The 23,147-nt window shown below is 41.2% G+C and overlaps 1 protein-coding gene across 2 annotated transcripts in view; it reads left to right on the forward strand.

Annotated features, from left to right (window-relative positions):
* RNFT2 (ring finger protein, transmembrane 2) overlaps positions 1 to 23,147 on the forward strand; it is a 100,879-nt gene that overhangs the window by 49,124 nt on the left and 28,608 nt on the right. The window contains exon 6 of one of the 2 annotated variants that reach the window (XM_068245986.1): positions 3,258 to 3,411. The exons of the other annotated variant lie outside the window; for it this stretch is intronic. Coding sequence (XP_068102087.1) covers positions 3,258 to 3,411 — 154 coding nt within the window. The remainder of the gene's footprint in view (positions 1 to 3,257; positions 3,412 to 23,147) is intronic. 2 annotated transcript variants of the gene reach the window in all.

Here is a 23,147-nt window from a genome sequence, read left to right on the forward strand (position 1 = left end):
TAAATGAGTGTTACACAAAAAATTAACTCTTTACCTCCCACACTCCCCATTTTTTTTTTTTTTTTTGCAATTAAAAAAAAATTAAAACATTTACAATAAAAAAATACATAAATAGTTACCTTAGGGACTGAACTTTTTAAATATTTATGTCAAGAGGGTATAACACTGTTACTTTATAAACTATGGGCTTGTAATTAGGGATGGACGAAAAACTGAAAAAATGCACCTTTATTTCCAAATAAAATATTGGCGCCAAACATTGTGATAGGGACATAATTTAAACAGTTTTATAACCGGGACAAAAGGGCAAATAAATTTCATGGGTTTTAATTACAGTAGCATGCATTATTTAAAAACTATAATGGCCGAAAACTGAAAAATAATTAATTTTTTTCCCACATTTTTCCTATTTTCCCATTAAAACACATTTAGAATAAAATAATTCTTGGCATAATGTCCCACCTAAAGAAAGCCTAATTGGTGGCGGAAAAAACAAGATATAGTTCATTTCATTGCGATAAGTAATGATAAAGTTATAGACGAATGAATGGAAGGAGCGCTGAAAGGTGAAAATTGCTCTGGTGCTCAGGGGGTAAAACCCCTCAGTGGTGAAGTGGTTAAACTTTTATAGGGTTGGTCATATTTGTTGATGATCAATTATTCAAGTGCATTTGATTAGCCACACATGGTTGCTACTTACACTCTTAAGGTGCCCATACACACATCGATTTTCGCATTCGATTTCCAGAAGATTCGATCACTTTGAATCAGATGGGAGTCGATGACTTTAAATGTTCGATTCGATCAATTCTGACCAAAAATCAATTGAAAGTATCAGTGGGATAGGTCAGAAAATGTAGGTTGATTGGGGAAGAGCAGGAGCAGCGAACAATCAATATGCCATAGCGTTGCATTGAAATGAACAATGCAGCACTGCGGTCGATTTTCAATAGATTTCCTGCTGAAATGAAAATCAATGTGCTGTATGTTGATTCCTTCTGAATTGATTCCCTTCTGAAAATAATTGATCATTTTGAAACATCGGGTGGAAAGCTATAAGTGTATAGACAGCTTTAAACCTCTTGAGCCCCAGAGGTTTATATCCCCTTAGTGACTAGGTCATTTCTTACAATTCCGCACTTCACAACAAACGGTTTATTGCTCAGTCATACGACTTAGAACTCAAATTAATTGTACCTCCTTCTCACAAATAGAGCTTTCTTTTGGTGGTATTTGATTGCTGCTGCTATTTTTACTTTTTATTATTTTAATCAAAAAAAGGAAATTTTGTAAAAAAACAAAAAAACAAAAAAAAACCCACATACAGTAGATAAGTTAATTGGCTCTGGACTACGATACAAACACTACACTATACATACATAGATATATGACTATGTTAGAGATTAGATTGTGAGCCCTCCGAGGGACAGTTAAGTGACAAGACTATAATCTGTGAGTGTAAGATGTCAGCGCTATATAAATATTTAAATAAATAATTACCTAAAAAAAACAGCCTGCCAGCACTGATCATTGGCTGACAGGCTGATCGCGGGGGCCTGCTGCATAAACTGACAGGAGCTTGTGCGAGCTCCCGTCAAATCTCGTTCCTCAGAAGATGACACATATATGCGTCGCTAAAGAGCAAGAGAGCTGCGGACCCGCCGCCAATCTGCGTTATGCGGTCTGCAGCTGGTTGAAGGACAACTAATCTGCAAGGGATATGGAGGCTGCCACATGTATTGCCTTTTAAATAATGCAGATTATTTGCTTTTCCTGTTGATCCTCTGCCTTTAATGCTATTAGTCACAGATCCTGAAGAAGCATGCAGTCCAGATGTTTGGGCTGGTGCACACCAAGAGCGCTTCTGAGCACTTTTCAGATTGCCAACACTTTGAAACCTTATGAGAGTGTTCCCACAGCAGCGTTGTGACTTTTCCAAAATCGCAAATGTGCTGCATGTAGTATTTTTTTTTTTTGAGCTTTTCAGCTTCAATGAATGAGCCAAAATGCTCATTCATTCAAAAATCGCTCTGAAAATCACATAACAAAATCGCTATTGCAAATCACTAAGCGCTAACGATTGCAATAGTGATTTGGTGTGCATTAGCAGTTAGACTGCATTTGCCACATGCTTGTTTCAGGTGTGTGATTCAGACACTACTAATGCATGAAGAAGCAGCAGGATGCCAAGTAACTGGTAACCCCTTCCCGACCGCCTAAGGCTGATAGACGTTGGGAAGGTGGCAGCCCCAGGACCACCTAATGCCGAAAGGCGTCAAGTCCTGGTGCAGGGTTTTACAGGGGATCGCGTGCACATCCCTGCTTGAGTGACAGAGTTCAAAGCAACATTGCAGCAGCGATCAGAGCCCACCAACAGAAAGCTCTGTTGGTGGGCAGAAAGGGGGGGATTCACTTGTGTGCTTAGATGTATGGCTCTGCAGCAAGCAGTTGAAGTTGCAGAGCACTAAATTGTAAAAAATAGCCTGGTCACTAGGAGGATTTAAGCCTATAGTCCTGAACTGGTTAACAGGAAATAAATATGGCAGCCGCCATATCCCTCTTAGGTCAGCTGTCCTTTAATTCCTATGAAAGTGGTAAGGGTGCAGTTCATACTGCTACATTTTGACTTAGCCTTGGTTAAATAAATAATGACAAAGTGTATAATGTCATGTGTTGGTCATCTTAGGTTCTATTTACCCAATGTTAGACCTGCTAAGCAATGGTTAATTTTTTTTGTCAATGGACGTTCTGATAAGGAAAACTTTGGAATTAAAAAGGGGTGTATTTTCTTTTGTTTGTGAATACACAGCGGGAAAAGAAAATAATCAACCCAATGAAATGAACACACATTGTCTCAGCACAATTTATAACAGCTAAGCAACAACATACAGTATAATAGGTCAGACCATAAAAAAAATACAACTCCAAATGGATAAAAGATCTCCCCTGTGCCAGTACTTTGTGGAACTAGCTTTTGCTTTCATTACAGCCTTTGGTGTGGTAGGATACATTTCTGACCATGCACTACAATACCTTCCAAATATGTTACGGTACTGATTCTTACCATTTCTTTTCAAGTTTATACAGTACATAATTTTCTACCTGATTCTCTACATGCTGTTTTTTCTATAAACTACAATTATCTTTTGTGTTTTATTAAAAGACCTTCCTTTTCATTAATAAGTCATGATTAAGATGTTCTGATGCATTGTTTTGATGTTTTCACTGACTGATAATTTCATTACTGTTGTTTTCAGCCTGATCTTTCTGAGACCCAACTTGGAAGGAATAGATTTCTTTGAGCTTATGTGGATTGTGGGAATCTCAGATTTTGTCCTGAAAAACATCACGGTGTCCCTAAAGTGTCTGATTCTCTCTCTTCCTCAGATTGTTATAGCTGTGAAATCCAAGGTAATTTTTCTAACTAATATCATAATCGCTGTGTAAATTTTCAAATGCACATGTATTAAAGGTAGAGGTGAATAGTGTAATGCCTTGAATAGTTTTCTCAGTTCTGTGCTGAATAATGTGTTATTGAGATCCACTTTGATGTTTTGCTTATCTTTGCAAAGCCTAATCTAGTTTTGAAGTTTAGGCGTTTTTTCAAAACTTTATACCTCCCTGTAGAAAAACGTTATTACGGGCATTCATACTTACACGGTTTATAGGGGTTTACCAAATCTGAACAGCAGTAGCTTGGATTGGACATGTGATTATTTAGCTGTGTATGAAGAATAATGCTATATAGTTATAGATATATGATGCCTTCATATCTGTGTAAAAAGATGATGTGTGTGTTGTGACAATTGCAGGGATAGTGAGTCTAGGTAAGTGAAGTTTATGTATGTCCCAGATTTCTGTACTCTGTACTGCCATTATAATATGTGAATTGCGATTTGGTGTTCACCCTCAGGTAGGCAGGAAAGAGAGAAGCAAATCTACATCAGGATATGCTGTTCTCTAAGAGAGTTCAACAGGTGTGTGTAAAAGGCTGATGAGCTCAGCCTAAGGTCCCTCTTTCTTTGAGAAACACACTTCCTCTGGATCAACAGGGATATGTGAGGGAGCAGGCTGGTGCTGGTATTGTACTTTATACTGGTTGAACTCGATGGACGTATGTCTTTTTTCAACCAAAATAACTATGTAACTATGTAACTATGAGGTACTGGATTAACAAACTAAACTATGTATGTGGTGTGCTGCAAAAAAAGTGGCTGGTGTTTTGTTTTGTTTTTTTTGTACATTTGGATTTAAGGTCAAACAATAGGTTTGCTCACTGTAAAGAGGAATCTAAACCTTTAGTTTAGCTAGTAGACCATGTAGTGGCAAGGATTTCAGAATCCACTGTATTCGGAAATTTTGTGGTATACACGGCATGGAATACTGTAGTGCAGTTATAAGGCATTTAGACATAGGCAAAAGTACAGAAGACAGCAATGCAGGACCAGGGATGGTAGCTAGAGTTTAGTTGGAGGACAGCTTGGGGTAAGAAGGTGTTCTTGTGTCTGGAGGTTTTAGTGGGGATGGTTTTATAGCGGCAGCCCAATGGGAGAGGGTTGAAGTAGCAACTGCTGGGTGGGTGGGGGTTATTTAGTATCCTGTTTGCCCTGGATCTCAGTCTGGAGGTGCGTAGGGAGGTCCAGTGCCGGTAAGGGTGACCCGATGAATCTCTCTGCAGTGTTGATTACTGTAGTGCCTGTATACCAGGCGACAATGAAGGAGCAGAGGATAGACTCAGTGGTGGCAGTGTAGAAGCTGGTCATCAGTTTCCGCGTCATCCCAACCTTCCTCAGTTGTTCCTTAACCTCTGGACCTTGGAGGTGTTCTCTCCCCACTTCAAGGCATTGGTGATGGTAGATCCTAGGAACTGAACGCTCAACACCCTGGAGACTGGGTTTTCATTTATGCCTTGGTGGCTGTTTTCTGTACATAGTAATAGCTCGTAAATAGTCTTTATAGCATAAATAAACACTGGTGTTGCTGACTTGTTTCACGCTGTGCCTATCTCAAAAGAAAAACCCACATTTGTTACAGAATAGAAAATCCTGATTAAACCTGTCATCACATCAGCTCCACCGTTTCCTGTTTGTAAGTTTCTTTGCTACTTTTATGTTGACTAATGACTATCATGACCAGGGATGCTCATTGGGTAGATTGTGATCTACTGATAGATCTCAAAGGAAAAATTTAAATGTACTGATAAGAATATTCACATTACAGACCTACTTAAGGCTAAACAATGAAGAATATGCATCCTCATTTGTTTAGTCAACTCCGACTCTTTGTGACCATATGTATGTCTGCACACCAGATGTCCGTGTCAGTCACTGCTTAATTCAGCTGTTGCATAGGTATGTTCATACCATAGGTATCTGTCCATCTTAGCCACTAGATGCATAGCACTATGTAAAAAGAGACCTCCCTGAGTGCTGGACAAATTTGTTGTATGCTGGACAATGAGTGGCCACTGACAACGCAGTCTGCTATGGAGAGTCACACTTTTCATAACAATCTTCTTTTCTGGAGAAAATACAAACTGAAATTACCTGCTTTTTACCATGTGTGAATTTAAAGAGAAACTCCGACCAAGAATTGAACTTCATCCCCAATCAGTAGCTGATACCCCCTTTTACATGAGAAATCTATTCCTTTTCACAAACAGACCATCAGGGGGCGCTGCATGGCTGAAATTGTGGTGAAACCCCTCCTACAAAGAAATTCTGAGTACGTACTCTTGGCAGTTTCCTGCCTGTGAACCTTGTTGCATTGTGGGAAATAGCTGTTTAGACAAGACAAGACAAATAACATTTATATCGCGCTTTTCTCCTGGCGGACTCAAAGCGCCAGAGCTGCAGCCACTATGGTGCGCTCTATAGGCAGTAGCAGTGTTAGGGAGACTTGCCCAAGGTCTCCTACTGAATAGGTCCTGGCTTACTGAACAGGCAAAGCTAAGGTTCGAACCCTGGTCCCTGGTTCGAGCCCTTAACCATTACACCACCCAGCCACTAGCTGTTTACAGCTGTTTCCAACTGCCAAAACAACAAGCAGCAGCTACATCACCTGCCAACAGTAAAAATGTCACCCTGTAATAGATGTCACCATGTAAATCAGGGATTTAAACGATTTTACAACGGGTAAACACTGACTAAATCATTTATACACAATTATTGTAAAAATGAAGCACTGTTTTTATTACATTATTTTCACTGGAGTTCCTCTTTAAGCCATATCAACCTCCAAATAACAGCTAGACACTGAAGGATGTTAAAGACCTTGGAAACTTGCTGGATTTAAGTTTTGTCCTTGACTCCCTTTAGTTTTTACTTTAATCATCATAGTTTTAAAAAGGACATTTCCGAATGCTCACTCCTTTCAACTGTTCTACTGTTTTCTTCTTCTAAAAAAAAAACGAAAAAAAAACTAGAGCTTGTAAGTAGGACTGGCCCCTGAGAAGTTCATTGGTGGTAGGCTTTGATTGGTCTGCTATTCCCATCTTATCATTGGCAGACAAATGCCAACGGCAGATCAATTAACTTTTGGCTCACAAGGAATACAAGGCAGGCAGCTCTTCATTTGTCCCTGGCCCTGCTCCAAACTATCATCCCCCTCCTTTCTCCTTTACTTCAGCATCTTTTTGTTTTTGGGAGAAAATTAATATGCTGTAACTGAACAGACAGGAATGATCTCTGGTGAGATAAATTACTTCATCGGGAAAGGTTGAGAGTTTCTCCACACCCCCCTCCACCAGTTCTACCTACAAATGGGAACAGTCATTAATCCTTGTCATTTTGCCGTTGGATGATAGGAGGAGGGAAAGGCATCCTAGATTCCCACCAAGGCTTTGTTTCCTTATGACGGATTTGTCTTTTTAAGATAAAATCAGCACAGGACTGAGCTACTATGGTGGGATTTTATTAACTCTCAGCAGTGCAGTGTTGTTTGATGGATCTTTATAATCTTTTGCACAAGGAGGCATTGTTTTATTGTAAGACCTACATAACTTCTGTAGATCTTGGTATACTTATTTTACTAATCTTATTTTTAAAGGGTTTTAAAGTCTGCATACATTTTTGTGCAGCTGCTGTAGGAGTTGGCAGTTACGAGCAATAACTTACATACAGATTTCAGCATCACAAGAGGAGCTATGATAGATATTAGATAACTGATCTTTTGTAGCAGTCGTCATCTCTTTAGGGGACGTAAGTCCTCAGCAGAGCCTCTAGACTAATAAGACTTGTGAAAAATGCTTTAGCTTCACGTTTATGAGGACAGAGACAGACTATTCTTGTGAGATTAAAGTGTATTGAGGGTGATTGTTAAGGGCACTGGCATGGCTACCTACCATATATAATGAGTGTGTCTATAACCCATTTAATACCAAACCATGTGAGGCTGGACTTAGTGCCCCCTGACTATTCTCTGGAAATCATTCTACCAAGCCTTTACTGACTCTTCATATTTCAGGCTTGTCATCTGTTACTTTACATCACTAGTTAGCAATCCACAGACCCATAACAAGCATGTCAATAGGGTTTTAAGAGATATTTGCATACTGTATCCTTATTCATGGCTATTACAGTAGTTTGCATTTATAATGAATTCATAAGGTGTCTATTACAGTAGTTTTCATTTATAATAAATTCATAAGTTGTCTATTATAGTATTTTGTATTTATAATAAATGAATTAATAAGGAACATACATTACAAATGTGTGTCACAAAAACTTCATTCAAGATGAACTTGCTATAAGCCATACAGCCTTAAAGGGAACCTGAGGTGAGAGGGTTATGGAGGCTGTTGATTTCTTTTTAACCACTTGAGTACCAGCAATCACTGGCCCCTTAAGGACCAGAGACTGCTGGTACAAAAAATGGGTTTCTCCGACGTCACACCGCGCAGAGCCGTCACTCTCCTGCACTGAAACCCACTCACTCTGCCTTCGCTATGACACTGGAGCTCCATGAGCTGGTCAGAAGCCGATTTCATTGGCTCCTGACCCTGAGAGCACTGGACTTGCTTTCCTTTTTAGGGGTCTATTTAAACATGGGGCAGGCATTAGTCTGGTACACAATATGCTATTTCCCGTCTAGACGTCGGGTCAAATCCATAATTTACGACATGTCCGATCTGCTCCTGATTGAGAACAGGATTGATTTTGTGCAGTAGTGATCTTAAAGTGGAATGAAACCCAGCATTTCCTCTTTGCTCTAAAAGATTATTTACAGCATATAATATACTAATACAATTCACTTTTTAGTAAAACCGCATTCAAAGGGTTAAATCACAGGACTGATTTTTTCTCCTGCAGGGGCAGCCGCATCCGAACTGGTGATAACCTTATCTTGTGTTTACATTCTTCACTTGATACAATTAAGTAAACATTCTCTGATTGTGCAGAAACTTCTGCTAATGAGTCCTGAACTGAAACACTGCTCATAAATAATTACTGGGTGCATTTACAATAGAAATACAACAGTTATGAATAAAATGCACCAGCAGCTTTCAAAGTAAATAAACTGAACCTTGGGAAATTATAATTTCTAAATGAATAATAATACGTGTGCACAAAAGCAAATATGGTAACTGTATGGGTTATAAAAAGTAGGAAAACACATTTTTATTGAATATTTTGTCAGAGTTTAAAACCGCTTTAAAGGATAACCGAGGTGACATGTGCCATGATGAGATAGACATAGGTATGTACAGTGCCTAGCACACACATAACTATGCTGTGTTCCTTTTTTCTTTTTCTGCCTGAAAAAGTTAAATATCATGTACGCAATTGACAGTTTCTGTCCAGGTCAGAAACGGGTTGGACTGGGTCAGACTATAGCATAACCCTCACTGTTAAGTAATTACGGCCATAAAACACTTTCTTGTCAGTAAATGGCTTCTGAGAGCAGGAAAGTGTAAAAAGGGTCAATAAGTCATAGATTTGAGCTCTAGCATACTTCAATGAAAGTGTCATTGAGCAGAGACAATGAAACAGTAAAAAACTTAAAAACTAGATTTAAATATAAAATAAAACTGTGGGATCTAAAAAAGTAAATTTTTAGGAGACTGAGGATAGATACTATTGTTTTTCTTATCAGTTTATTTTCACCTCTAATGTCCTTTAAAATCAATTCCGTTCTTGATCAGGAGCAGTTCAGACATGCTGTAAATGATCCATTTGACCCATCGATCTGCTGGGAAATAGCAGAGTTGTGTCTACCAGGCATAATAAGATGAAATGAACAATTGCAGAAGTAATGTGTATGGATAAGGGTTAGGAATGAAGACATTATGATATCACTAGTAAAAAAGCCCACCCATTAAAAAATGGGCGCTAGGCCACAGCCGCTACCACTCGCAATGTGTGCACAGACGTGTCCCACTTGCACATCCGCCACTGCTGTCCAAAGTATATGCACACAGGGAGATGTTGCTTGCTTGGCAGTAGGAAAAAGCTGTTATTTCCCACAATGCAATGAGGTTCACAGACAGCAAACTGTCAAGTCTGGATTCAGGGACACACACACACAAGGAAAGGACGCAGAGACACAGGGGTTTTATTATATAGGATTGAAGAAGCTGAGGGAACAGACTGTATAGTATTGTGTTGTATGATGGCAGAGATATTTAAGGCAGTCAATCCCTTGGGCAACACGTTCTGTTGCTATATGGGAGGCAAGCGGCCGACGTAGTGGCTCATGCACATACGTGACGTCATGCGGCAGGGGCACAAAGGCATCAGCCGTTGCTAGGCCAAGCTGATCCGCTTGAAGAGTCGCTTGCAGGTCGGGGCTTCTGTACACATGCCGGATTATTGCCCATTATTTTCTGCCTCAGCTGACTTTAATCAAGCGTGTGTATGAATCTTTAGGTATGAAGCGATTTGACGGCAAAGCATTGTTGTTTGAATTAGGTTAATGAATAGATAAGGCTGGTGGCACAAACACAACAAAACTCCAGAGGTAAAATACTTGTGTTTTTTCAGCTTTTTGTTACTGCAGATGCTTTCCTGTAGTTGTTGACAGTCACCTAGCAATATGGCTATAAATCACTATTAATAGACTGATATGGATTTGATTCAATCCCCATAGAAAAGTCTTTACAGCAGCACATTGCTTATAAATAATTTGTAACAGTGATTTATTGCTAGTATTCTGTCAAGTGTGACAAAGGCCTAAAGCAGCAGATGAGCACCTATTGCCCCAAATGGTTGTCCATGATTGATTCAGGTGACAGTGTGATGACTGTATTGGCATCTCTTGTCCTGTGCATGTAACTCTGCTGGTGGAACGGGCAGGTGGCTGTGCTGAGTTTACTGATCCAAGCACTATTGTACTGTGAAACCTCTTAAGGTGGCATTACACCTCTCAATCTGCCACCAAACTGATCATGAAATATATGGGAAATTGTCCTAGCGCCGCCGCCTGTTGGGCTAACCCACCATGTCAGTGTCCCCCCCCCCCCCACCCCACCCGTTGCCTTCTCCTGTGTCGGGGTGTTTTTGAATTGCGAACGCAAGCCCCTGTACCACGTGACACCTCCGCATGTAGTGACGTCAGTAATGGTTCATCGGTAGTCGGGTAATTGAACATTGTTACCACTGTACACCCAATCATGCCCTTGCGACTGAGATTTTCCAGCATGCCCAATCAATCCTTTCAACCAATTTTGGACAGAAATCAATAGAAACAATCTATCAATATCTGCCAGATTCGAGAATCATGATCGATTCGGCCAGATATTGGTGCCAAAATTTTAGTTAATCTAGGGCCCTCTTACTCCTTCCTTGTCATAAGACAGTACATGCTAAAGAATCATGACTGTATGGCGATTGCTGGTGCACCGTCACCCAAGGCAAACATGGAAGATCTTTTCAGGAGGCAGAAGATGTAATATCTTCTAGCCATTAGATTGTGATCCTCACTGAGGAAGTAACCGATGTGTATTGCTCAGTGTTCTCCACAAAGAGCTGTGAAAACTGTATCCGCTCTATATAAAAGCATAATAACAATAAATAGCAGCTTCCCTTCTCCTATCCTAAAAGATTCATTTCAAGAATGCACATGCCGCTTCAGTCCTTCCTTATGAATAACATTATTAACATCCTGATAGATGATGTCCTGTGCTCCACTTAAATCTTGAATGTGATGGATTTGTCCTTGACCGTATTAGACATGGCACCTGACGTCATGTAGAGAGCAAGCTTGTGTTGTAACCTTTAGGAACTAATATACAGATTTAGCAGTCTTATGAAGTCATAACTGCTCCTATCATTTTCATGGCTATGAACACATATCTCTCTTTTGTCATGAGTGCCAGCTTTTTCATATAGGTAGTGTTAAACTTTTCAGTGTTTTCGTATCAGAATTTCAAGAAGGAGCGGTCACTAGAGATGATCAGTTTCTGATGTGTAATTTTTCTGTGTAACAGAGATTCTAGAAAGCAGATTCATCACTTATAGTGGTGTGCACTGCGAGTAGCTACTCATAATCAAAATTTAAATTAGATGACGCTAGCCACGCCACTACTCCCTCCTTCCGGATTTTTAGGAGGAAATAGAGTTACGTGAACTGCAAGTGGAACTAATCGGCTATAGGTGGCGACATAGGTGAGTTAACTCCCTCTCTGCTATGGGTAACGCTATTTAATTTAAATTTCTATTACAAGTAGCTATGTACTCCTAGGTACTAATAGTTACCATCGCTAATCACATGATCACAAATCTCTGATTGGCTGGTCACAATAACATCATCATGTGTTTACGTTTTCCTTCTGTTTTAGCCTACATAGGATACAGAAGAGATGTGACCATGATAATGTGGTTGTGATTGGTCAGTCAGAAAGAATCTTGTGTCTGTTCCATTCATTATAATGTTTTATTTTTTTACAGGATAAAAGTATAATAACTAATAGACCAAACAGTAAGCAGAAGTGATATAAGATCACATGATTACCACCAACCAGTCAGAGTCTTATCAGTCACCAAATCCAAGAGATCACACACTTTTTCTTGAGGACATTATATGCAGAGTACATTGATTATCTCTGGTAATTTACATAGATGTGCATTCATCTGTACTGCACATTGCTGTTTACTATGAGAGGAAGTCATTCAAAGTGGTACTCTGGTTTGCCATTATAAATGATGCTTGTTCATTAACCACTTCACAACTGAGGGGTTTTACCCCTTGAGCACCAGAGCAATTTTCACCTTTCAGCGCTCCTTCCATTCATTCGTCTATAACTTTATCATTACTTATGACAATGAAATGAACTATATCTTGTTTTTTTTTCCGCCACCAATTAGGCTTTCTTTAGGTGGGACATTATGCCAAGAATTATTTTATTCTAAATGTGTATTAATGGGAAAATAGGAAAAAAATGTGGGAAAAAATGCATTATTTTTCCGTTTTCGGCCATTATAGTTTTTAAATAATGCATGCTACTGTAATTAAAACCCATGGAATGTATTTGCCCATTTGTCCCGGTTATAAAACCGTTTAAATTATGTCCCTATCACAATGTTTGGCGCCAATATTTTATTTGGAAATAAAGGTGCATTTTTTTCAGTTTTGCGTCCATCCCTAATTACAAGCCCATAGTTTATAAAGTAACAGTGTTACACCCTCTTGACATAAATATTTAAAAAGTTCAGTCCCTAAGGTAACTATTTATTTATTTATTTTTTATTGTACTTTTTTTTTTTTAATTACAAAAATAAATACATTGGGGAGTGTGAGAGGTAATTAATTTTTTTGTGTAAAACTAATGTATTTGTATATGAAAAATGCTTTAGGGTGAAGTTTTACTATTTGGCCACAAGATGGCCACAGTAACTTTTTGTTTATGCGACCTGCAAGCGTAGGAAGTACGCTTGCAGGAAGTTCAGGGAGGCTGGGAAACATTTTTTTTTTTTCACGATGATTGCGCTGCTTCTCATAGAAGCAGCCGATCATTGCGGGGGGCTTAGATCAACGAATGGGAACGGTTTTTCCCGTTCATTGATCTCCGAGCGGGCAGCGGCGTACACAAGCGCGGGGGCACGAGCGCGGGGACGGAGATATCCGCACCGCTGGGGGTAAAGTGGTTAAATATGTTTCCTTTCACCTTGCATCGGATGCAGTAGTAGACTGAAAAATTATGGACTTTTTTTTTCTCTTACCTGGATGTCAATCTCATGACCCCATACTTCACAGTTGGAAGCAGTACCTCTGGACCATCTCAGCTGGCATTTAATGGGAAAATGTAACCTCGTTTTGTGGCTGTTTTTCTTTGTTTTCTTAGATATGAATTATAGTACAGTCTGTTTACAATAGATTAAAGGCCAATACTCATGATGCGTGTTTTTTTTTTTTTTGGAGGGGGGGTGGCCTTTTCCTGAATAAGGATAGTTTTAAGTGATATCGCATAACATCATTTGAAATGAAAACATCATCAAACAAAAATTTGTTAAATTATGTTTAACGACACAGACACCACCCGGTGTTTGTTTTTACACGACCGTCATGGTGAATCACTGAAAGAGCGATCATTCAGATCCTCATAGACTTTCACAGTACTTATCTCAATCGTTCATTTTCGCATTCGCAAACTACACTTGCTAATTAAGCCAGAGGGATCGGAAAACAATCGTTCGTCGCCAGAGAAACTTTGATCCATCTGGCCTTGGGTACTTAACATTAGGCATTAAATAACACTGTGACCGTTACGCAGGAAAGTACTTAAGAACTGCATCTAGCATATTTTGGATGGATACACTACATTTATTTTGGATGGATACACTACATTTAAACATGCAAATTTAATCCCAAATATATCGCTGGAACAATAATGCAATTATCATGCATAGCTGATATTGCCACTGAAGATATCTGAGAACCTCCATAGATTCCTGTATTTTACATGGTGATCCCCTATAACAACAGTGTGTAACCCAGAAACTTCTACAGTGCTATCTACTAGTCTGAGAGTTTTCCCTTCACTGCTGCCCATTGCACTGTGTGCCAGCATTACTTACAGGTCTGTGATCCATCTGGTATGAGAGGACAGGAAATCGTAACCACTCTGCACAAATCAGAACTCAGATACAGTGGTTTGCAAAAGTATTCGGCCCCCTTGAAGTTTTCCACATTTTGTCATATTACTGCCACAAACATGAATCAATTTTATTGGAATTCCATGTGAAAGACCAATACAAAGTGGTGTACATGTGAGAAGTGGAACTAAAATCATACATGATTCCAAATATTTTTTTTACAAATACATAACTGCAAAGTGGAGTGTGCGTAATTATTCAGCCCCCTTTGGTCTGAGTGCAGTCAGTTGCTCACAGACATTGCCTGATGAGTGCTAATGACTAAATAGAGTGCATGTGTGTGTAATCTAATGTCAGTACAAATACAGCTGCTCTGTGATGGCCTCGGAGGTTGTCTAAGGGAATATTGGGAACAACAACACCATGCAGTCCAAAGAACATACCAGACAGGTCAGGGATAAAGTTATTGAGAAATTTAAACCAGGCTTAGGCTACAAAAAAGATTTCCAAAGCCTTGAACATCCCACGGAGCACTGTTCAAGTGATCATTCAGAAATGGAAGGAGTATGGCTCAACTGTAAACCTACCAAGACAAGGCAGTGCACCTAAACTCACAGGCCGAACAAGGAGAGTGCTGTTGAGAAATGCAGTGAAGAGGTCCATGGTGACTCTGGACGAACTGCAGAGATCTATAGCTCAGGTCGGGGAATCTGTCCATAGGACAACTATTAGTCGTGCACTGTCCTTTATGGAAGAATGGCAAGACAAAAGCCATTCTTAACAGAAAAGCATAAGAAGTCCTCTTTGCAGTTTTGCACAAGCCATGTGGGGGACACAGAAAACATGTGGAAGAAGGTGCTCTGGTCAGATGAGACCAAAATGGAACTTTTTGGCCAAAATGCAAAACGCTATGTGTGGCGAAAAACTAACATTGAACATCACTCTGAACACACCATACCCACTGTCAAATATGGTGGTGGCAGCATCATGCTCTGGGGTGCTTCTCTTAAGCAGGGACAGGGAAGCTGGTCAGAGTTGATGGGAAGATGGATGGAGCCAAATACAGGACAATCTTGGAAGAAAAGCTCTTGGAGTCTGCAAAAGACTTGAGACTGCGGCGGAGGTTCACCTTCCAGCAGGACAACGACCCTAAACCTAAAGCCAGGGCAACAATGGAATGGTTTAAAGCAAAACATATCCATGTGTTAAAATGACTCAGTCAAAGTCCAGATCTAAATCCAATCGAGAATCTGTGGCAAGATCTGAAAACTGCTGTTCACAAACGCTGTCCATTTAATCTGAGCTGGAGCTGTTTTGCAAAGAAGAATGGGCAAGGATTTCAGTCTCTAGATGTGCAAAGCTGGTAGAGACATATGCTAAAAGACTGGCAGCTGTAATTGCAGCAAAAAGTGGCTCTACAAAGTATTGACTTTGCACACCCCGCTTTGCAGTTATTGTAAAAAAAATGTATGATTTTTGTTCCACTTCTCACGTGTACATCACTTTGTATTGGTCTTTCACGTGGAATTCCAATAAAATTGATTCATGTTTGTGGCAGTAATATGACAAAATGTGGAAAATTTCAAGGGGGCCGAATACTTTTGCAAACCACTGCATGTAAAGGCTGCTACACATAATGCAATATTCCTGTCAGATCGATGGGTCCATTGATAATTGTCAGCATGTGGTATCTGATCTTGATTGATATAAGGGATCAATTTTGTGCAGAACTGATCTGAAAAGCGATCCCTTTATCGATCAGGAACAGATCAGACAAGCCCCTGATGAATCACTAAGTGACGAAACATGTTGGGTGGAGCCTGGATATGCTAGCAGAGACAGGAGGATGGTGAAACGGCATCCTGGGATGGAGCGGTCAAGTTGTGCTTGTGGCCAGACCACACTGCGACGTAGAGGTGGTGGCCAGCCAGAGGCCCTCGAATGGAAGAGAGGCCAGGTAAAACTCTGAGCATGCATTTTAACCCTGGAAATATGAGTGCAAACTTATTTAATCTTATTGAAAGTTATGCAGTATTACACTATATGAGCATTTTAATTCAAGGTATTGTGGAACAAGATTTAACATGTTTTTAGATATGGAAGACTAAATCTCTGCACATTATTCTGAGACCTGCAGAGGATGCCAGGGAGGCGAGGGGTGTCCATAGAGCAGTCCCAAACTACCAGTAGATCTATTGGAGGTGTTTTCTGACTGTCTCACACATTGGGTGTGGTGGAGGCTATCCTGTCATTGAAGAAATTGCTGCAGATATCTGAGTGAACATCAATCAAGATATTGGATTGGTTTATTATTGTGTGGTGCCATACCTGTCTTTTCTGTGTATGCCAGAAATAATAGATTGACCTGTCGATCTGATGGGAAAATTGCATCATGTGTACCTTTAGAAATGGATGTTCAGCAATAGACTAGAGTGGGGGGTTTGGAAACAGGAGACATAAGGAAGCTGGTAGACCAGCTGATAGCTCCACCCATTATAATTGCATTATTGTACAGGAGATCATTTGGAATTTATTTGATCATTTTATGTTTTAAATACATGTCCGTTAATTGTGCAGCAAAATAACACACGGGTATTAAATTTAAAGTAGGTTGGGGTTTTTTTTGTGATAATTGATGTTTTTGGTCAATATACCATCTCTGTGTCTATAACACACTGCCCCATGCCATAGAATGATGCTGAGCAGTTAGCAAGTACCTAACTCTGAACCAGTTTTTCTGTTTTAGGCCCCAATTACGAGCATATCTGGGTAGGACTGCCACATTTCCTGCTGTCCAATTGCTTTATTTTCTAATGTTCCTACAGTTTCCAAATGCTTTGTGGTCTCCTTTTGTTCTCCGTTTAGGCCAGTTTCAAATGACATCCTTATCTGCAGCTGGTAACCCACATCCAGACACACTGATCTTTTCAGCTGGCCGGGAGTTTGTGGGGCTCGAAGCCCCGGCTCATTGGAACACAGAGGGCATATTCACACCAGGAGGAAATGGCTCATTGAATTACTAAGCAGACAATTTAGTAGCAAAATAATAGAGGTACATTCATTTTAGCCACACAAACACATCTGGTAGGCACTCGATCACAATACCAACTTATTAGGTGCCACTAGCTGAGAGCCCCGTACAGTCACAGATGCTCTTTGATGATTAAAGGTTGAAAGCTTCCAAGGTTTCTGCGTGGTGAGTCCCGGCGTCCCTTTAGCCAACGTTTTGATTAATAAGTAGTCTTCCGCGGAGCTGCCAGCTGACCATGTTTTGTTTACATGGCAAATTGTTTTCTCTGGTACATCTTGATTTGCTCTGATGTGAATGATGATCATCACTCAGCCTTTTGGAATAATTTTTAAGTTTTTTTTACCCTGGTGACAGATGACTTGCAGAATCACTAGTCTTATTGTAAGTTCTGCATGACATGTAAAAGATTAAAGCTTCATTCCAGGTTTCTGATAGTATGACAGCAGTGGCCTATTCACATAACAGAAAGCAAAGGGTTGCATTTGTTTATATAGACAAGACGAATAACATTTATATTGTGCTTTTCTCCTGGTGGACCCAAAGGGAGTCTTAAGGTGGCCATACACTCGTTAGATTAGCAGCAGATAGATCATCAGATAGATTTTCTGATCTATCTGATGTGTTTTGGAACATTTTTTACTATTGAAAATCGATCTGATGACATTCTTTTGCCATTAGGTCCAATGCAAATTGATAAGCAGATCGATTGATCGACCTAGATTTTCCTGCATGTCAGTCAGATTGATTGAAGTCGATCGAAATCGGCCGCAAATCGATCGATTGGGCAATCGATTTGCGAACAATTTCGATCGTACGGCCGCTAATCGGCTGAGTGTATGGGCCCCTTTAGGGGATCAATCCCGAGTCTAGCCCAAGGACACCTTACTGAATAGGTGCTGGCTTACTGAGAGCCCTTAAAGAGGAACTGTCACGAAAATCTTAAAATTGAAAACACCTACAAATAAGAAGTACGTTTCTTCCAGAGTAAAAGGAGCCATAAATTATTTTTCTCCTATGTTGCTGTCACTTTACAGTAGGTAGTAGAAATCTGACATTACCCACAGATTTTGGGTTAGTCCATCTCTTCATGGGAGATTCTCAGCATGGCCTTTATTCTTTATAAAGACAGTCCCCGAAAAAGATTTATACAATGATGCTGGTCAGCCTCCCTATTCACTGTACACTTTTTTTGGCAGTTGGATGGAGCAACTGCTATTCACTAAGTGCTTTTAAAAATAAAAAAAAAAACCTAAGAACCCCCTATGAGAAGATGGGCTAGTCCAAAATCTGTCGGTAATGTCAGATTTCTGCTACTCACTGTAAGTGACAGCAACTTAGGAGAAAAGTAATTTATGGCTCATTTAAAGAGAATCTGTATTGTTAAAATCGCACAAAAGTAAACATACCAGTGCATTAGGGGACATCTCCTATTACCCTCTGGCACAATTTCGCCGCTCCCCGCCGCATTAAAAGTGGTTAAAAACAGTTTTAAAAAGTTTGTTTATAAACAAACAAAATGGCCACCAAAACAGGAAGTAGGTTGATGTACAGTATGTCCACACATACAAAATACATCCATACACAATCAGGCTGTATACAGCCTTCCTTTTGAATCTCAAGAGATCATTTGTGTGTTTCTTTTCCCCTGCATCTCTCATGCACTGAAGTTTCAGGCTGCTCTTTTCTTCCTGCAAACAGCTTTGCCCTTGTCTGAATTTCCTCAGTATGTGAAAGCCCAGCCAGCTCAGAGGACGATTTATCCAGCTTGTAAAAGATAAGAGAGCAGAAAGAAGCTGCACTAATCTAAATATCACACAGGCAGTGTGCAGAGAGGGGCCTGAAAGGGGGAGTTCATAGCAGAGCCACAACACTGAAGAACTTGGCAGCCTTCCAGACACAGGCTGACAAGTCTGACAAGGGAAAGATACATTGATTTATTACAGAGACTGTGATAGCAGAAAGTGTTGCAGTAAGCCAGAACACATTAGAATAGCTTTTGGAACTTGTAGGATGATAAAAAACAGGATGCAATTTTTGTTACGGAGTCTCTTTAACTCCGGAAGAAACGTACTTTTTATTTGTATATGTTAACATGTGTTTTAAATTTTAAGATTTTCGTGACAGAGGTCCTTTAACCATTACACTTTCCAGCTACTATATAGGCAATGACCTTGATTTACTAAGGATCGAGAAAAGTTGAAAGCCTATGTGATCTAACAAGCATGGACTGAATTATTTCAGAAATTGTCTGTTATTAGGTGGCAGAAGTTTGCAGCCTTCACCTGTGTTATATCAGATTGTAGTATGGATTGCTCAAATGTGATTGAGCTTTTGTCCAATATTCATAACGTATGACGCACACCTGTGGTGACTTCTTGGATATACTGTAAGGCTTCTTTCCCACTAAGATGTTGCGTTAGATGCTACGTTAAGGTTGCATAACGTGCGCCTGTAACGTCTCACTGTGAAAACAGCCTAAATCTTTGCATGACAGGTGCGCAATACAAATACATAACTGCTATTTCACTAACTTTTTTGTATTTCTCACTATGATCTGATAGGAAGCTGACAATTGGGACGCATGCGGCTACTAGACAATTAGGGTGCCATTATTGAGTATACTGTTAATTAGCGGTGACAGGCGGGGCAGGAGAGAAATTTGGGAGCATGGAAAAATTAGCAGCTACAGTAAGTGGTTGTAGCGGCTATAGCAATAAATAATGGATACAGAATATTTGGTGTCAGGAAAGCCAAAGCAGTAAATAGCGGCTGCAGCACACTTGATGCCGGCCAAAGCAAAGTGACTTTAACGAATATTGTAAATTCAAAAATTAGCGGATACAGCAAACTGGAAATGGAAGCACACTTGGAAATGGAAAAGTAAAACAGTTGTAATGGATAGTGTAGATGCAAAAAATGGTGGCTACAGAAAAGAGATTATAGTAGCTACAGCAGGTTATAGCGGCTGCAGCACACATGGTATTGGGAAAGCAGGCATAGTTTTAATTAGGGGTGGGACGACAAATCCGGCGAATCCACGAATCCCTCGAATATTAGGAAATATTCGAGATTCGTGGACTCGAATCCCGACGCCATTTTCTGTTCGCCGAATCCGCCGAATCCCGACGCTGCATCGCCGCGCATCCGCCGCTTTACCCGCTCGCAATTGTCCTCCTCCCGCTCCCCGCAGCCGCCTCCGCTCGCCCGCCGCATAAATAAGAGGAAGCAGCCTCTCACCTCCAGCGTGGAGCCCGGAGCGGCAGACCTCCTGCACACTTCCTTATTCCCCCTAGTGACCGGCTCTTACTACGCGTCATCAGTAAGAGCCGGTCAGGTGGCCACTAGGGGGAACCAGGAAGTGAAGGGAGAGGTCTGCGGCTCCGGGCTCCACGCTGATGCTGGAGGTGAGAGGCTGCTTCTCCTTATGTATGCAGGGGGACAAGTGGAGGAGGCTGCGGGGGGAGGGAGGAGGATATGTGCCACCCATAAGAAGCCCCCATAGCCTGCTATCTATACTGAAGCCCCCATACGAAGCCCCCCATAGCCTGCTATCTATACTGAAGCCCCCCATAGCCTGCTATCTATACTGAAGCCCCCCATAGCCTGCTACCTATACTAAAGCCCCCCATAGCCTGCTACCTATACTAAAGCCCCCATAGCCTGCTATCTATACTGAAGCCCCCCATAGCCTGCTACCTATACTAAAGCCCCCCCATAGCCTGCTAACTATGCTGAAGCCCCCCATACTGAAGCCCCCCATAGCCTGCTACCTATACTGAAGCCCCCCATAGCCTGCTACCTATACTGAAGCCCCCCATAGCCTGCTACCTATACTGAAGCCCCCCATAGCCTGTTACCTATACTGAAGCACCCCCATAGCCTGCTACCTATACTGAAGCCCCCCATAGCCTGTTACCTATACTGAAGCACCCCCATAGCCTGCTACCTATACTGAAGCCCCCCATAGCCTGTTACCTATACTGAAGCACCCCCATAGCCTGCTACCTATACTGAAGGCCCCTATACCCTGCTACCTATACTGAAGGCCCCTATACCCTGCTACCTATACTGAAGGCCCCTATACTCTGCTACCTATACTGAAGGCCCCTATACCCTGCTGTCTATACTGAAGGCCCCTATACCCTGCTGCCTATACTGAAGCCCCCTATACTCTGCTACCTATACTGAAGGCCCCTATACCCTGCTGCCTATACTGAAGACCCCTATACCCTGCTGCCTATACTGAAGGCCACTATACTCTGCTACCTATACTGAAGGCCACTATACCTTGCAACCTATAGTGAAGGCCCCTATACCCTGCTGCCTATACTGAAGGCCACTATACCCGGCTGCCTATAATGAAGGCCACTATACCCTGCTGCCTATACTGAAGGCCACTATACCTTGCAACCTATAGTGAAGGCCCCTATACCTTGCTAACTATACTGAAGACACCTTTACCTAGCTACCTATAGTGCGGGCAACTATTCCATGGATCGCACAATTCTTATGTGCAGGATTCGTTAGATTCGGGATTCGAAAGGTTCGAGATATTCGAGAACCTTTTTAGATTCGGATCCGGATTCGGATTCGAAGAAATTGTGGATTCGTCCCTTCCCTAGTTTTAATGTTAGGCATAGATACGGGTGAGTTAGTGTTAGGTGTAGTTAGCAGAGAGGGTTAGTGTGGAGGGAAGGAAGGTTAGGAAAACTGATTGTAGAATATCAGTATAATTACCAGCACGGTGGCGTAGTGGCTAGCTCTCTCGCCTTGCAGCGCTGGGTCCCTGGTTCGAATCCCAGCCAGGGCACTATCTGCAAAGAGTTTGTATGTTCTCTCCGTGTCTGCATGGGTTTCCTCCGGGCACTCCGGTTTCCTCCCACATTCCAAAAACATACGGATAAGTTAATTGGCTCCCCCTAAAATTGGCCCTAGACTACAGTACTTACACTACATAATATAGATATATGGCAATGGTAGGGATTAGATTGTGAGCTCCTTTGAGGGACAGTTAGTGACAAGATATATATATACACTGTACAGCGCTGCGTAATATGTCGGCGCTATATAAATACATAATAATAATAATAATAATATTCTACTATTGGTATTATCCAGTGCCTAATAATAGAATATCGGTAATATTGCCGATATCTGTCTTGCTGCTTCACCTTTAATTTGCACAATCTAATTTGGTTCCCCATTGCTCTTCAGCATTAAGCATTGTACACTTGCTCGGTGGTTCTCGGCCAAGGATGCCGAATTTGGGGTTCCTCTGCCAAGTATTTAGTGTATGTACAGCAGCCCCCGATCCTTCCCAACACGTTGCTGAGAGATCCAGACAGGCGAATATCTCGGATGAGCACAGACTGACCCTTTTCTTCTCCTTCTCATCACCCCCGCTCCATGCTGCTCTGTTTTGTGTCATGCTCTTGGCCCTCCTCCAAGTAGGCTAGCGACATGTTGCCCTAGAACTTGACCCCGAACTGTTGCACAAGTATTTGAGTCCCAAACCATGGAGTCGATAGTAATTGTGCTTGAATATGTTTACCTCAAGTAAAACAGTGTAAATTAAGGTAATCTATACACTCTGTAGGAAGGACTTCATGTTTTGGAGACAGTATCTTTACATCCTTTGAGATTTCATCTGAGCCTCAGGGGTTTAAATATTCGTCTCCTACTACTTATGAGCACAGCGTGCATGTTTGCACGCAGCTGTGCTCATTATCTGTGGGGATCTGTCTGCTACTAACCAGGGACGCCATTCTTGGTGTCCTATCCTCCCAGTCCCTCCCTTCTCCCATGATCGGCAGTGAAAAGTGATCATCTGGTAAGTATCGCTCACCTCTGTTTCATTCCAACAGAAGTCACAGCTCTTCTGTTTCTCCTCCTGCAGCTGCCCTCCTCTGGCTGCATATACTGGGTCCCACTTTGATGACATCATCAAGCCCGGGACCCAGTACATGCAGCTGGCAGAGGCCAGCTGAAGTACAAGCATTGCTTACTGCTGGAACAAAGGATACTTACCCAGCATGCTCCCTGCTTCCAATATCTACATGGGAGGATGTGCGACTACTAAAATACCA

This window comes from Hyperolius riggenbachi, chromosome 1, assembly GCF_040937935.1.
Source record: "Hyperolius riggenbachi isolate aHypRig1 chromosome 1, aHypRig1.pri, whole genome shotgun sequence".
NCBI classification, from domain to species: domain Eukaryota; kingdom Metazoa; phylum Chordata; class Amphibia; order Anura; family Hyperoliidae; genus Hyperolius; species Hyperolius riggenbachi.